This window comes from Coffea arabica, chromosome 11e (genome assembly GCF_036785885.1).
Source record: "Coffea arabica cultivar ET-39 chromosome 11e, Coffea Arabica ET-39 HiFi, whole genome shotgun sequence".
Taxonomy (NCBI): domain Eukaryota; kingdom Viridiplantae; phylum Streptophyta; class Magnoliopsida; order Gentianales; family Rubiaceae; genus Coffea; species Coffea arabica.
The window spans coordinates 16,441,856-16,458,102 of record NC_092331.1 but is presented as its reverse complement, the minus strand read 5'-3'; the positions used below and the strand labels follow the sequence as shown (position 1 = coordinate 16,458,102).

At 37.3% G+C, this 16,247-nt stretch overlaps 1 protein-coding gene across 1 annotated transcript; it reads right to left on the bottom strand.

The window, feature by feature from the left end:
- Window positions 1-3,233: 3,233 nt before the first annotated feature.
- LOC140021166 (uncharacterized) lies at window positions 3,234-4,736 on the bottom strand. The gene has a single exon (XM_072071937.1). It carries the CDS (start codon window positions 4,734-4,736, stop codon window positions 3,234-3,236), a length of 1,503 nt encoding a protein of 500 aa, XP_071928038.1.
- Window positions 4,737-16,247: the final 11,511 nt, after the last annotated feature.

Below are 16,247 nucleotides of genomic sequence, written 5' to 3'. Positions count from 1 at the left end.
TGCCCCTATTTTTTTTTAACTCTAGAATGCTAGACTAAATGATCATGTGGTTGAGCAATTGAAAGGAAAGAAGCTATTGTGCTATGTTAAGCATTCATCCAATCGGATTAGGAAGGCGAGTTCTGTTATATTTACTATTGTAACCTTTTATCTTGTTTAGCTTTCTCCTTGATATGTGCATTTTTTCTATTAGAGGACTGCTTTATTAGACTTCATTCTTAGTTTATGTATATCATGTAGTTTTTGTTAAAGAACTCGACTGCAACTATTTTGCAGTAGACAAGTTGTTTGTGATGATATCGAACAGTAAACATGCAACAGACCAGCTTCCACTGGATTGATTTATGGGACGAACGCAGAATAAAGGACCAAATAACAGGGAAAATTAATAATAACCGAAGAATAATCGATGAATTGATATTGATATTGATCAATAAGCAGATTACAGATTTGGCGGGAAGGGGAAGGGAAGTGACAGAATGAAGGAAACAGAAAGAGAAAAAGACTCAGGGAATGATCCCTTATAATTGCTAACAGAAAAATGCTATCCTTCCACTACTAATCCTATCTTTATATAGAGCTAGCTAATGACCAGCTCTTTTGTCATTTCCTAATCCAGCTCGGCCATGTGATGCTTAACAGAATCTGTTGTAGCCACTTGCTCAGAAGTTCACGTTGCTTGAGCTCATTCCCAGGAAGGGCGTGATTTGGATTCCACGCCTCCTCTTGCAATCTTCTTTTATTTCGCACGTCTTTTTTACTTCATAAAGGCGTGAGCCAGTATTCCACGCCTGCCGTTTGCTTGAAGCTTCTTACTTGAAGGCGCGGTACTTAATTCACGCTTTCAGCTTCTCTTAGCTAATTTCTGCTCCATGACAATTGCTCTCCCTTCAATCAATCTTGACCTCAAGATTGAAATCCAGGGAACTCTCTCCTTATCTTCTCTGCATCCTCCCAGGTAGCTTCAGCAGGAGTGGTTCCCCACCAGTGAATAAGCCATTGCACTGCTGCTGCATTCTTTTTCTTGATGCTCCTGCGATCCAGGATTGCTGTTGGTGCCACCCTCAGATGTCCTTTTTCATCTAGGTTTGGTAACTGGAGCACTGGAGTTGTATCTTCCTCTACCTTTTTTTTAAGCAATGATACATGAAACACAGGATGAATCTTTGACCCTTCAGGTAGCTTGAGTTTATATGCTACCTCTCCTATTTTCTGAATCACTTGATAAGGGCCAAAATATTTAGCAGATAGCTTGGTGTTGCTCCTCAGTTCCACAGACATTTGTCTGTATGGTTGTAACCTTAAGTAGACCCAATCCCCTACATGGAATGATCTTTCACTCCTATTTTTGTCAGCATAGAACTTCATTCTGTTTTGAGCTTCCTGTAAGTTGGTTTTGAGAATTCCATCCATCCTTTGTCGATCCTTCAAATGGTCCTCCACTGCTGCTACTCTGGGATGAGAGTATGGTCCTATTGCCAACTGAGGAGGTGCCATTCCATACAAGGCCTCGAATGGACTCATCTGAATGGCTGTGTGATAGGTAGTGTTATACCACCACTCAGCAAGGGACAGCCATGCATTCCATCTCTTTGGCTCCAGATGTGTCATACACCTTAAGTACATCTCCAGCACTTGATTTACCCTCTCAGTTTGGCCATCTGTTTGGGGGTGATAGGCAGTGCTTAATTTTAAGTCTGTACCCAACAAAGTGAAGAGTTCAGTCCAAAATTGACTGGTGAACACCTTGTCTCTGTCAGATAGCATGCTTAAGGGAATTCCATGCAGCTTGCAGATGTGATCCAAAAAGAGTCTGGCTATTGTGGGGGTATCAAAAGGATGTGAGAGGCTGATGAAGTGGGCTGATTTGGTGAGTCTGTCCACCACCACCATGATAGTATCCTTCTTCTCTGAGATTGGCAGTCCTTCAATAAAATCCATTGTGACGTGACTCCATGAGTACTGTGGTACAGGAAGAGGTTGCAGGAGACCAGGATAAGCAACGTGCTCATCCTTACATTTCTTGCATGTATCACACTGTAATATGGCATCTTTGATATCCCTGTGCATCCTTGGCCAATGGAACAACTGCTTGGCTCTTAAGTAGCTGGCCTGGATTCCAGAATGACCTCCCAGCTGCGATCCATGTATTGCAGCAATGATTTTCTTCCTTACATCTCCTTTTGAGCCAACCACTATTCTGCCCTTGTATCTGAGCACTCCATCCTGATATGAGTGTTTTGAAGGGTTATCAGGTGTGAGCAGCAGCTGTCTGACCATGTTCTGTACCTCTTCATCCCCTTGATAGCTTTCTATAACCTCCTTTATCCATTCAGGAATGACACACATTAGTTCAGAACAATCTCCTTCTTCTCTGCTTGCCCTCCTGGACAGAGCATCTGCTGCTACATTTTCTTTCCCTTTCCTGTATTGAATCTCATAGCTGAGCCCCAGCAACTTGGTGAGCCATTTCTGTTGAAGTGAGGTAGTGATTCTTTGATCCAAGAGATACTTAAGGCTCTGATGGTCAGTTCTTATGATGAAGTGGTTCCCCTCCAGGTAGTGTCTCCATTTAGTAACTGCAGTCACTAAGGCTAGCAATTCTTTCTCATAAATAGACATTCCCATGTTCCTGGGTGCCAGGCTTTGACTTAGGAATGCTATTGGCCTCCTGTCCTGCATCAGTACTGCTCCAATTCCTCCATAGCATGCATCTGTTTCAACCACAAATGGCTTAGTGAAATCTGGCAGGGCTAGTACAGGAGTGCTGCACATTGCCAGTTTGAGTTTCTGAAAAGCCTCATCTGCTGTTGCACTCCAGTGGAACCCATCCTTCTTTAGTAACATGGTGAGAGGTTTTGCAGTAGCCCCGTACCCCTTTACAAATCTTCTGTAATATCCTGTTAGACCAAGGAATCCTTTGAGCTCCTTGACAGAGGTTGGTGTGGGCCAGTTCATCATTCCTTCCACCTTCTTGGGATCTGCCCTCACTACTTTTCCTGAGATAATGTGGCCAAGGTACTCCACCTCTGTTTGTGCAAAAGAGCATTTGCTTTTCTTGACATAAAGTTGGTGTTCCTGCAATAGATTCAACACTTCTGCTACCTGCTGTAGGTGTACTTCCAGGGAAGGGCTGTAAATTAGTATGTCATCAAAGAAGACCAAGACATACCTCCTTAGTTGATCCCTGAAAACATGATTCATAAGGCTCTGGAATGTTGCTGGAGCATTCGTCAGCCCAAAGGGCATAACCTTGAATTCATAAAGGCCTTGGTGAGTCCTAAAAGCTGTCTTGTGTATATCTCCACCTTGACCCTGATCTGATGATATCCAGCCCTCAAGTCAATTTTGGTGAAGTATTTTGAGCCATGCAGTTCATCCAGAAGCTCATCTATTAGAGGCATAGGAAATTTGTCCTTCATGGTGAGTTCATTCAGTTGTCTGTAATCTACACAGAACCTCCAACTACCATCTTTTTTCTTGACTAGTAATACTGGAGATGCAGAATGGCTATTACTAGGCTGAATGATTACCATTTGTAGCATTTCTTTCACCAACCTTTCTATTTCTGATTTCTGTACATAAGGGCAGTTGTATGGCCTGACCTGGAATGGGGTAGCTCCTTGCTTCAGTGGGATGCTATGGTCGTGGCTCCTCCTGGGAGGCATGCCTTGAGGTTCAGCAAATACTCCTTCAAATTTGTCCAGCAAACTCTTCATCTCTGCTGGTATTACTTCAGTGTCCTCCTTCCCTTCCTCCAACACACACAGCTGGGCAGATATTCCATATGCCTGTTTTTTCCTCCATTTTGTTAGTTTACTCCCCTTGATGGCCTTGAGCTTGAGTTTGCTGACTTCTCCCTTCAACTCCACTGGTTGCCTTCCTTGTAGGAACCTCATGGAGAGCTGCCTGAAATCAAACTCAATAGGGCTATACCTGGCTAGCCAATCTACTCCAAGGACCATATGACAGCTTCCTAGTTTCAAGGTATTGAATTGATGTGTGAATTTGTTTCCCTGCATTTCCCACTGTACGGCTCCCTGTAACTGTCTGGACTCCAGTTGCTCACCATTGGCAACCCTGACTGTTAATGGATTCCCAATAGCTGGTAGTTGTATGGTTTCTGCTAACCTCTCATCAATAAAACAGTGAGTACTCCCACTATCTACCAGAATTATGATCTCCATTCCTGCTATCTTACGCTTAAGTTTAAGTGTCTTATGCTCAGTCCCTCCTGCCAATGCATGAATGGACACTTCTATGTTTTCATTACTCAAGTCCCCTTCTGGACAATCACAGAATTCCTCTGTCTCCTTCCCTGGTTCATCTGAGTTCTCTCCTGCTCCCCATGGATCATCTATCAGCATGTAATTTAGGTGAGCTTGTTTGCAGATATGCCCCAGTGTATATGGCTCTGCACACTTGAAACACAACCCCTTTTCCCTCCTGTAACTTAGTTTAGAGGGGGTGATTTTTCTGAATTGGTTTGCTGTATGAGTTCCTGTTTTGGTGTTTTGGTTGGAAAAAGTCTCTGGTTTCTTATACTGGAAGTTAGGCCACTTCATTTTGGTATGTGGGGTGAAGTTTTGTTTGTTAATAGGTGGGATACCAGGTGAGGGCGTACATTTGTGCATCATCTTTCCCTGTGTTTTCCTAATGGCTTCCAGGTTCCTTTCCTGCAATTTTGCAGCCTCAATGGTGTCTGCTAAGGTGTGGGGTCTGGTCATCCTAACCATACTTACTATTTCCTCCTTTAAGCCACTAAGGAAACATGATTTGTAATAGGAATCAGACCAGGGAGAGATAACATTACCATAAATTTCAGTTGTTCAAACTTCTCTAGGTACTCAGTGACACTTCCTGTCTGCATCAGTTTGTTGAATTCCTCTATGGCCTCCTCTGGATCTCCCTCTCCAAACCTCTCACAGACTGCCATTGCTAGTTCCTTCCATGGGACTACCCCCTTCTCGTGGTACATGCCATGGAACCAGATGTCTGCCTTCTCCTGGAAATGGAGCTGAGCAATGTCTGACTTCAGGCCTTCCTCTACTCCATGGATCTGGAAGTATTTGTTCGCCCTTCTAACCCACTCTCTGGGGCTGTTTCCATCGAATGCAGGGAAGTCCATCTTTGGTAGCCTGGCTCCACCTTTACTCCCCACCCTCTCAGCTGTATCTGTGGTGACTGCTATCCTAGTCTCACTCCCAGAACTACCCCCTTCTACCTCCTTTCCTTTGTCATTTAGTTTGGCCATGATCTGAGCCATCATGTTCATCATCCCTTTATATTTCTGATCTAAATTTTTTATGGCCCTATCTGTGCTCTCCTGCCTATGTTCCATTGCTCTTACCGACTGTTCTACCCCATCATTTTTATTGGCAAAAGTCCTCACCACACTCCCCAACTCAGTGAGTTCCCTTCTCAGAGCTTCCTCCTGATTCTTAGTCATGTCCCAATGGCTTGTAGCTAGCTCTGATACCACTGTGATGATATCGAACAGTAAACATGCAACAGACCAGCTTCCACTGGATTGATTTATGGGACGAACGCAGAATAAAGGACCAAATAACAGGGAAAATTAATAATAACCGAAGAATAATCGATGAATTGATATTGATATTGATCAATAAGCAGATTACAGATTTGGCGGGAAGGGGAAGGGAAGTGACAGAATGAAGGAAACAGAAAGAGAAAAAGACTCAGGGAATGATCCCTTATAATTGCTAACAGAAAAATGCTATCCTTCCACTACTAATCCTATCTTTATATAGAGCTAGCTAATGACCAGCTCTTTTGTCATTTCCTAATCCAGCTCGGCCATGTGATGCTTAACAGAATCTGTTGTAGCCACTTGCTCAGAAGTTCACGTTGCTTGAGCTCATTCCCAGGAAGGGCGTGATTTGGATTCCACGCCTCCTCTTGCAATCTTCTTTTATTTCGCACGTCTTCTTTACTTCATAAAGGCGTGAGCCAGTATTCCACGCCTGCCGTTTGCTTGAAGCTTCTTACTTGAAGGCGCGGTACTTAATTCACGCTTTCAGCTTCTCTTAGCTAATTTCTGCTCCATGACATTGTTGGTTAATATGGTTCAATTGTCATTTCAATCTGTATAGGCCACCCTTTTCTTATACGCATGAATGGATTATGATATTGTTTATGTCTGTTTCTTTCCTTCTATATTAATTTGTTCTGTGGGTTACCATTTGTAACCATCAAATTCTTTTCTTACAACCATTGGTTTTTGTCTTTGGAGAAAAGCTGTATCCATGGCACTTTGCATTTTCCGTTTGATCGGCCATCCAATTTACGCTGATTTTATTCCAACAAATTCAGCTTTTTATGCTGCTTTCTTCTCTTAATCCAAAATCGAACCGTGGTTGGAAAAGTGTATCCACAACACTAGAAGTTTGATATTTAGTAACTAGTTGCAATTGTTTAGCGAATCAAGCTTTGATGATGAATGTTTAGCTACTGGTTGCATTTATCAAGCTTTGATAATAAATGTTTGAAGTGTTTCTTTCCTTACTTTGGTGTCCTTTATCTTTTTTTAAACTAATATTTAGTCATTGAGATTTCTTTTGCAAATGGTTTCTGCATGCAACAAAAATTACAAAACAAGGTTATCTCCGAGGACTACATAATTGAAGATTTATTCCTTTTGGACTTTGCTAATAATCAGGCATACCTTTTGCATATAGACCACTATTCTATTCCTTCGTATATTTTGCTTTGCAATTTATACAAAATTGGGTAAGGCATTTTACATTTCCACGGTACAAAGCATGTTTTTGCCTCCTAGTTTTAGAGCAAACTTAGGAGTTAATAATGAAATTGAGGAAGCATTATATATATATTTATATGCCATTGGTGTGGGTGAAAAATACTAAAAAAGTATACAATTCTGAACAATTGATAGAGTCCCTAAAATTTGCCTATTACAATAATGAAAATAACTTTATGTACCTTAAATACATACCAAATAAAATTTTTAGATATCAATTCAACCATAATGTCTTTTTCTATTAAAAATTTCTTGAGAAAATGAAAAATGGGCTAAGAAAGTTCTTAGTTTATTTTATAAAACTATCAAAAACTTTTGCAATTCATGTTGAATAACAATTTCAAAATTAGTACTTTTATAGACAATACATAAAAATGTTTTTGATAACTTGCATAATTCATAAATACTCAAAACAAGTTACTAGTGACATGATTTGAAGATAAAATTGCAAAAAAGAACTATCTAGTTTCTGTACTGCACTAGTATAAAAATTAAAAGTAATCTATATGACTCTTGAAATTCACCAACAATTCTTTAGACTGGACAAAGTGATTCTTTTTATACCTTGAAGACACTTAGCAATCATATTTGAGCTTAAAAGTAAAGCATTTTGCCTTAAATTAGTTAAAATGTCACAACAAGTACCAAATTATCTAAAAGCATAATATTTGAGATACCTAATTTGACAATTACCCAAAAACCTTTGACAATTTTCAAGCAAAGTGCTTGAATATATGTACAAAACTTTATTTGATTTTTTAATTGTTAAACTATTTTTTATTAAAATTATTGTTTTTCTCATTGTAAAATATATTGCACTATTGTTGAGAGTTTTATAAAGTAGTTAGAATATTCCATTATTCTTAATATTTTTTCGAAACCAATTGACATGATACCACTGAAGTGCCTCTAAATTCAGTCAGCACTTAAAATACCACGGAATAAAGCACCTAGAAAGTTCCTCAACTATCACTGTTGTCAAGTACTGGTCCTTTGATCCAAATTTTGTCTCAGACTAAAACTGAATAATTCAAAGTGCATAGTTTAAAAAATTCTAATAATTTAAGAAAGAAGTCAGACTAAAACTAAAGGGCATTTTTATCCAACGAAGCATCAACACCAGAAGTAGAAGTCCTAAGAAGAGCAACCACTTCATTTTCCTTGAACTCACCAATCATAATTCTCCAAAAATCTTTGAAAACGAGCTTTACCCACAAGGAAAACCCATTCCTTGCTGAAATTTCACCTAGACTATAAGTATGGTCGGTCGATTACAACTACTGAAGGCTACGTGGAACAGATTATTGATCCAAAACTACACATCGGTAGACAAGAAGGCTACGTGGGACGGAGTATTGATTGAAAGTTACAAATCGGCAGACAAGCAGGAATTCAGCATATCGTGGACCTGGATTCCAATGAGTTCATGATGTTTTCACAATGGTATTTGACCCATAGTCGCACACTGGAGATATTGGATTCAATATCTCCAATAGATGAAGTTGGATTCAACGCATAGTCACAATTACATTCACCATGATGTTTTTGAAGTAGATGAAGTTGGTGAGAGAAAGAGATGATTATGTCCTTTTAATTCTGGTCTCAATGCTTTGATTACGGTTGGACATTAATGCCCTTTGATTTCAGTTTGACTTGCATCTAAAATTATCAAAATTTCTTAAACTATGCACTTTTAATTTCAATCATGAAGACCATATGCTTATTGGCCGCCATACTTTATGAACATTTGTGAGCAACGGCTAATATAAGGGTCTACCAATCTACTGTAGTACAACATATAGACGAGTGCCAACGTAATCAAGCATAGCTACCATGTCGTAACAACAATGTTGGAAAAATAAACCAAATTTAGAAAATTTTATTTATTCATTTACTAGTTGTATTTTTTCTGGACACGATAATTTCTATTCTACACTTACTCCTATTCTACACTAAGGGAAAGGGGTGGATCCAAGAAAGTCAAAAGGGGACCTGAAGGGAACTGAAATGCCACCAAACTAAATGGATGCCTATGCATATGCTAGTAAAATTTTCAGGAAATTCTGAATAAAAATGCAAGTTAAGAGATTTAATCCCTTAATCTACACTCAAAAATAGCTTTTTAAAGCTTAGCCTAAGTAGTTGGTTATTTATTAGTTTTATTGGAGTTAGGTTTTTAGTAGCTGTGTTAGTTAAGAGTATGTGTTTTATTTGGTAATTGTTGATATAAGTTGTTTCTTATCCAACAATTTTAGTAGGTTATAATAGGATAGTATTTTAGAGTATTTTTCTTAAGAGGATTCAGAAGAATCTGTAAGGTTTTATTGTGGTGTGGCTTTCTTCCATTGTTTTGAGATATCATAATAGTGTGAGTTATTTAATTCTTCTCTCCTACATAAATATTTGAGTGATTATTTTATTCTTTCAACTAGTTGTTGGCCTGTTCCTTGACAAGATTGTGCATAATATATTGAAAGGCTTTTCAATAACATTGTGGATCAAAACATACCTAGGAATTGTATATTAAGAATTATAAAACTGACATATTTGGGATGTGTATATATGAGTATATATATGGTGGTTTGTGGTATAAATAACTAATTTAAAGGCTAATTGCATGAAATTATTGAATTATATTTATGACATAATGCACTAATCATGACCAAAACCACTCCACTCATATTAAGAGGGAAAGTTAATTGAAGACTTACCTAAAGTTTTGTTTTGGGATGAAAAGGGAAAAAATTAAGAGAGATCATAAAGTTTTGTTTTGGGATGAAAGAAAAGAAAAAATTAAGATTGATCTTACAATTTTGTTTTGAGATAAAAAAAAGAAAAAATTAAGAGTTATTGTGAATATTCAAAAGGAAATTTCTGATGTTAAAAAGAAACATAAATATAATTTGACTTCATAGGAATAAAAGAAAAAGTAACTATTTGAGTTTGTCAGGAAAAATGATGAAACATGCCATAATTATACTTGTCAATTCATATATATATATATATATATATTTAGTTGTTCATTATCATTAGCATCATGCCATGTGCATAGTTATATGATGTTAAAAAAAGTAGATGCTCAAAAGGTATAAGATAAGTATTTAATTCTAGGTAAATTAATTGAGAAAATTAAGAGAGAGAGAGAGAGAGAGAGAGAGAGATTCACGGTTGATTGATAAGAAAATTAGGGAAAACTTGACGATCAATCAAGAACTTCCTTATGAAAAATATGTTAGACATATATATTGTAGATAAGAAAAGATTAATGTTGAAAATTTTTTAGCAAATCTATTAAATAACATATTATTAAAATAAGAATTATTAGAAAGGAAGTAAAGGGAGAAAGCATTACGTTATTGCTAACGTGCATAGATTGTCCAGATTTTAGTAATGGTGATAAATGATGAATAACAACAATAGAAACAAAAACATGACTAAAGAGGGTTAAAAAAAAGAAAAAATATGTGTTGATTGAGAAAAAATTAAGAAGATACAATTCATATAAACTTATATAAGGTAAGTAATTAATAGATTGGTTGTCAAAAAAAAGAACAGGATAAAATTCACAAAGAAACATAACCAACACAATTTTTTTATAATTTATTTTGCCACGTGGTGAAAAGATTAATCATCCATTTGGCAGAACATTATTTTGTTATACATACATTAATATATGCATACATATATCTATAGATATTCACTTGATTTGGGATCATAATCATTATTTTGGAGAGATGGCCGAATAGTTCAAGGTGTAGTATTGGAATTGCTATGTAGGCTTTTGTTTATTGAGGGTTCGAATCCCTCTCTTTTCATTTTAATTTACTGATTTGACTAAGAATAATGGAAAATGAATAACACTATGTCAACTGTTGGACTTTTCTTTATATAGATTTCCTATTTCTAATTGTTGTGATGCATAAAATACTAGGAAAGAAAATGTTGTAAGTGTCAAGAGTAAAGAAGGAATGAAAATATTCCTTTGGTCTGTGATAAATAAAAGCAAGAAAATTCAGGTCAAACCCAAATTTTCTTACTTAACATTAGGTTAATTTACTTTGATGAAAGTGCAGAAAAATGTCTAAATCCTTATTTAGTTAAGTTTAAGTTTGTTGAGAATAATATTCTTCGACTAATAATTCAATTATTTTCAAACCAACCGATTTACTATCTATTATTTGATCGGCTAATCCTTTATGTTAGACTGGGTGAAGGGTCAAATGGCTCGACAATTCCTCTTGAGGGGATGAATCCAGAGATTTTTGAATCATAGATATGGATTTTGTTCATCCTTCCCCGTAATAATATCTTGGGGTTTGCAGCGATAACTTGATATATCTACTATACGACCATTAACTAAAATATATCTATGGTTAACCAATTGATAGGCTATAGGAATAGTCAAAACCATACCCAATCGAAAAAGGATGTTATCCAAACATATTTCAAGTAATTGTAGTAAAACTTAACTTGTTGACCCCTTGGTTTATATATATGTGTGTGTGTGTGTGTGTGTGTGTGTGTGTGTGTGTATGATTCGGAAACCTTACATGTATCAATTATTATTAGAACCCTAAATTTGGGTTCTATAATTGGTATCAGAACTAGACTACGAGGTTAATCTTGAGTGTTTCTGTGAGAACCCGAAAAATTTTCATATTTTATATTCTTTTATTTTATTTCTTCGTGTGCCATTTTTTATACCTTACCTTATTATATTAATTGACCAAAGATTTTTATAAGAAAGTACAGTTTTTAAATCATTTTTCGAGTATAAGTTAGTTTATGGGACATTAGTAGCGTATATTGTACGTGGGACCCGCTAGGGTGTTAAGTGTGGTGAATTTTGACGACTAGGTAAAGTTTTGTATTAAGGGACATTATTTTACTGGGTATTAGGAGATGATTAGAGGTTAGCTAGATTAATTAGTATTGGGAGATAAGAGGATGAGATAAACATTAGAGGTGCCACGTGTCGCGTTATTATTCGAAGGTGGACCTTGACCAAAGCTTTCTTACTTTCCTAAAATCAATTTGGACCAAAATTTCCTCTCACTTTTTCTTGCTTTGGCCAGCCATTGAGGAGAAAGAAAAAAGAGAAAACCTTCAACTTGTCTGTCAATTCCAAGCTCAAATCTTGAGTTCCAACCGTTAAAACCTCAAATTACTCCATAAAAGCTCCTTGCTATGAAGGATTAAAGAGGCTGGTGGAGTGATTTTGGAAGAGAAAGCACTAAGTTACCTTATCTCTTGTGGTTCTAAGGTACTTTGTCAAGAAATTCCCTCTTTGTTCTTAATAATGGTAAATTAGTGGTTTTTAGTGGCTAAATATGCTATTTTGTGGAAGATTTCATGATTTGAGGTAGAGTTAGATAAATTTCAGATTTATTACTCCAACCGTTAAAACCTCAAATTACTCCATAAAAGCTCCTTGCTATGAAGGATTAAAGAGGCTGGTGGAGTGATTTTGGAAGAGAAAGCACTAAGTTACCTTATCTCTTGTGGTTCTAAGGTACTTTGTCAAGAAATTCCCTCTTTGTTCTTAATAATGGTAAATTAGTGGTTTTTAGTGGCTAAATATGCTATTTTGTGGAAGATTTCATGATTTGAGGTAGAGTTAGATAAATTTCAGATTTATTGGTGATTTTTCTGCCCTTATATGATAATTATTGTTTGGCCATGGAATTATAGCTTGATATGGTGTAAAATAAAGCTTTTATATGTTAGTTGTGGTTGTTTGCAGAAAATTTTAGGTTGTAGAGTAAAATTTCAATTTTAGGGTTTCCAAAATTAGGGCTTTACTATGGTTGGTTGTTGAGCTCTTAATTGGCTAAGATTGAAGGGTATTGTAACCCTATTGAGGTGTGTTGAATAGCCTATGATTTGTATGTGTACTTGTGGTTAGTTTTGGAGCTACTAATTGATTGTACATGAAGGGTATTGTGACCCTAATTAAGTGTGTTAAATGGTTTATGATTTGTATGTGAAATTATGGCTGAATTGAGATGAGATTGGGTGGATGTTAGGTTGGAAAAGTAAAGGAAACAAGGGAAGTGCTGCTGAAATTTTTATAGGCCCCTTGAGCAGTTATGGGAAATCTGTTGTATCTTGATGAAGAAAAATCAGAATTAAGTTCTGTTTTTGTGTTTGAAACTAGATTCATAGAACTACAAACCATGAAAATTTGAGACCCTAGTTCTGTCTGTGTGATTTATGGTGATTTTTCAAATTTGACTGAAATTACATACCTATTCTGTCTTTTACTGGATGAAGTAGCAACTTGAGGCTTGAATTTGACTGACTTGTGGTATGAATCTTATAAATGTTCTTCTGAGAAATTGTACCCCTTTGAGTCTATTTTCCGACGGTATAAATTTTATCAATTTTGGACTTAAGAATCTTGAGATATGATTTTTCAAATGGTGGTGCGCAAAATTGGAAAATCCTATTTTCCTAGAATTATTCTTACTTTCATTTTGCACCTAAAGTTTGGAGTTAGTAAATCATTGTAGGTATGGTTTTGGGTAGAAGCAAAGGGTTTTTAGATCGTTCATGTCTTTAGGACCAACTACTACTTTTTCACTCCAAAACTATACTTTTGTGTTGCATTGGTAATTTACTTGGTTAGACATATGACTCGTAATCGAGTCTCAATTGTTTTACTTTGGTGGTTTAGGACGTGCCGGTGATCCAAGTACTTCGGGAGGAAACGTTTGAAGTTGTTTGTTTGAACTGGTAAGTGTACCACTCTCTTAAATTGGTGCTTATCTGATTTATCTGTACTTGCAATTTGTTGCAACCTGATTATCTGTGACTTCTGTATACTCTGGATGAAACAAGAGTGTACTTTATCATACTCGTCTTTTTCGTCTATCTGTTATGGTTTTTGTGTACGTTTGAATCTGTTATCTGTATCGGTTTTGATGTCATTTGAAGGTTTATATCCAACGACCCTTCTGTGACTTTTAAGCTCAAAACCTGTGGCTAGTTACTCAAGTCGAGTCGGCAAGAGCCTGGTCGATTAGATAACGAACCACGGTAGTCTGTTTCTAAGAAATCTTTGGGTATTGGAGGCTCTGATTTCCGATATACTCGAGTATTACCGTTTCTGTTTCTGTTGAGGTGTTCGGGCCCGGTTAGGGGTATGTTCGGTGGACGGAATTGGCATTAAAGTGGTGCTCTATTGGACGGGTTACTTTATTTGAAAGTTGACAGAGTGTCAGCTACTATTTGATCAAGCTCCGGTGAAGCAATGGAAATTTTGGCTCCTGAGAGCCACCTGTATCCTTTCCATTTGAGGTGTTTGTTCATTTCCTTATATGTTGTGTATTTGTGCCTTAAAAGTGAAATGCCATGATTCGTGATTACCTGTATTTTTGGTAACTCATTGAGCGTAAGCTCACCCCCTTCTTGTTATCTTTATTTTCCTTACAGGGAACAACACTTTTGAACCGTGATTTTGAAGAAAGGGTCGAGCTACTGTAAACGTTCTTTTGTTATGCTCTTTTGTAATCAAAACCCTAATTGCCTTTTAATCAAGTATCACGTTTTGATTTGTAAAGTTTTCTATGTATGTATATAAGTGTTCAATCATGTACATTAAGTGTATTCATTTGAAATGGTACTTTTGGACTTGTTGAGATGCTACTTGTAACCATTGGACGATCGGACGAGCGCGGCGTTTGACCAAGGAAAGAAAATTTCTGGCGGGAACTGTTCATCGAATCCAGCCGTGTATCCAACCAGTTTTTGGCCGGATATTTGGCAGGATTAGCAGGGGATTTTGGAAAAAATTTTGGGTTGCTCACTGCCTCGAATCCGGCCAGCAATCCGACCGAATTGTGACTTGACCGCTTTCCGTTTGCGTTTCCGTTTTCTTTTTCGATTCCGTTAAGGTATTTAATCGAAGTACCATGTCACCATGTGGTTTAGAAATCATGTTTCCAACTCAGTAGTCTCCGATTGTGTGTTTTCTTGTGGATCCATTGCGCTTTATGCAGGGTTTTGTGTGATTTGACTCCGTAGTCCTGGCGAGAGTTGGGCAGGCGGTCTGCCGAACCCTTTAGTTTACCTTAGGGGGAGGTGGGGCTGTCACAGGTGGTATCAGAGCATACTTCGCATGGTCTCTGCGCGAAGTGAGCTTGGGCCGAGGGTTGATACGGTTTCGATTGTGTGATTATGTGTAAAGGGTTAAGTACTCTTCTTGGGTGTAAGTTTTGAATCGCGCCTGTTATAAGTATAAATCCCTTATCATGGCACTTGGGAATGATAGATACGTACGTCAGGTGGGAATCTCTAATATGAGTGATTTACTCTTGGAACCCGCTGGCTCGAGTTGTGAATTACCTTATTGTGGATTCTTGTACTTGAGTACCCAATAGTGAGAACGCTAGAAAAAAGGCCTGTATCTTGATTGCATTTGAGGTGAGTTTTGATGGCGAAGGTAAAGGCATGGAAGATCCTAATATTTGACCTAGTAAATAGACTGATAGAGGGGATTGGATCTAGGATTGTTATCATGGACGAATCGAGTAATAGTCTGGCTAGAATTTCTATAGAAGATTATTAGGTTGTAGTGTACGTCGAGAAATTCGCACCGAAGACCTATTTCTTCTTTTATGAACATGAGGACTAGATAAATGTTTATTTGATTTGAGATAATCCGACTGCAACGATATAGGTATCTCTACCTCGCTTTGGATATCTGATACCCATAGATTGGTTCTCGACGACCGACCCTTATTTATGCTTCCTTGATACCTATTCCCTAATATTAACGTATGAACTTGGTTTGATTATTATTGTACCAAGAGTGAAAGTTTTGGAATTAGGTAGAGAGATTTTTTTTAAAACACGGATGTGGCATAAGTTTGAAACTTTTGATGTGCGAGGTATGCTTTAAGGTTTCGTTATGTACATAAGTGATACGTGGCATAGTATGCCTTAACCATGTTTTATTTTCTCGCCTATTTATTGGCGAATATCTCAATTTGATCTTCCGTGATTGGATTGGGAGTGAAGGACTTAACAGTTATATGATTAGAGTGCTACTTGGACTTAGTTCCACTTGTACTTAGTTACTTATTATGATCCATTGATTTGCCTGGCAGGCTATCACTTGAGTTCCAGCGAATCTGTGAGATGGCACATTTGGTTGATATGTATAAGGAAATCGAGATTCTTCGAAATGAAATAGAGGTTGAAAAGAAACTAGTCGAGTACTGGGAAAGGCGATGGAAACACGAGTATTTGGAGGAAATTGAGCTCTTGCACAAGAACATAGAGCTGAAAAGGAAATACGAAGGAATTCCGAAGAGGCTTTAGCAATAGTACAAATTAATACTTTTACTAAGGTTCCAGAAAAAGTCAAAAGGACAGAAATTGCAAGGGCACAGGTGAAGACCTTCCATGCAAAGAAAATATGTGCATCTAGTGAAAGTCAAAGGTAGGAACAAGGCAATCGAGG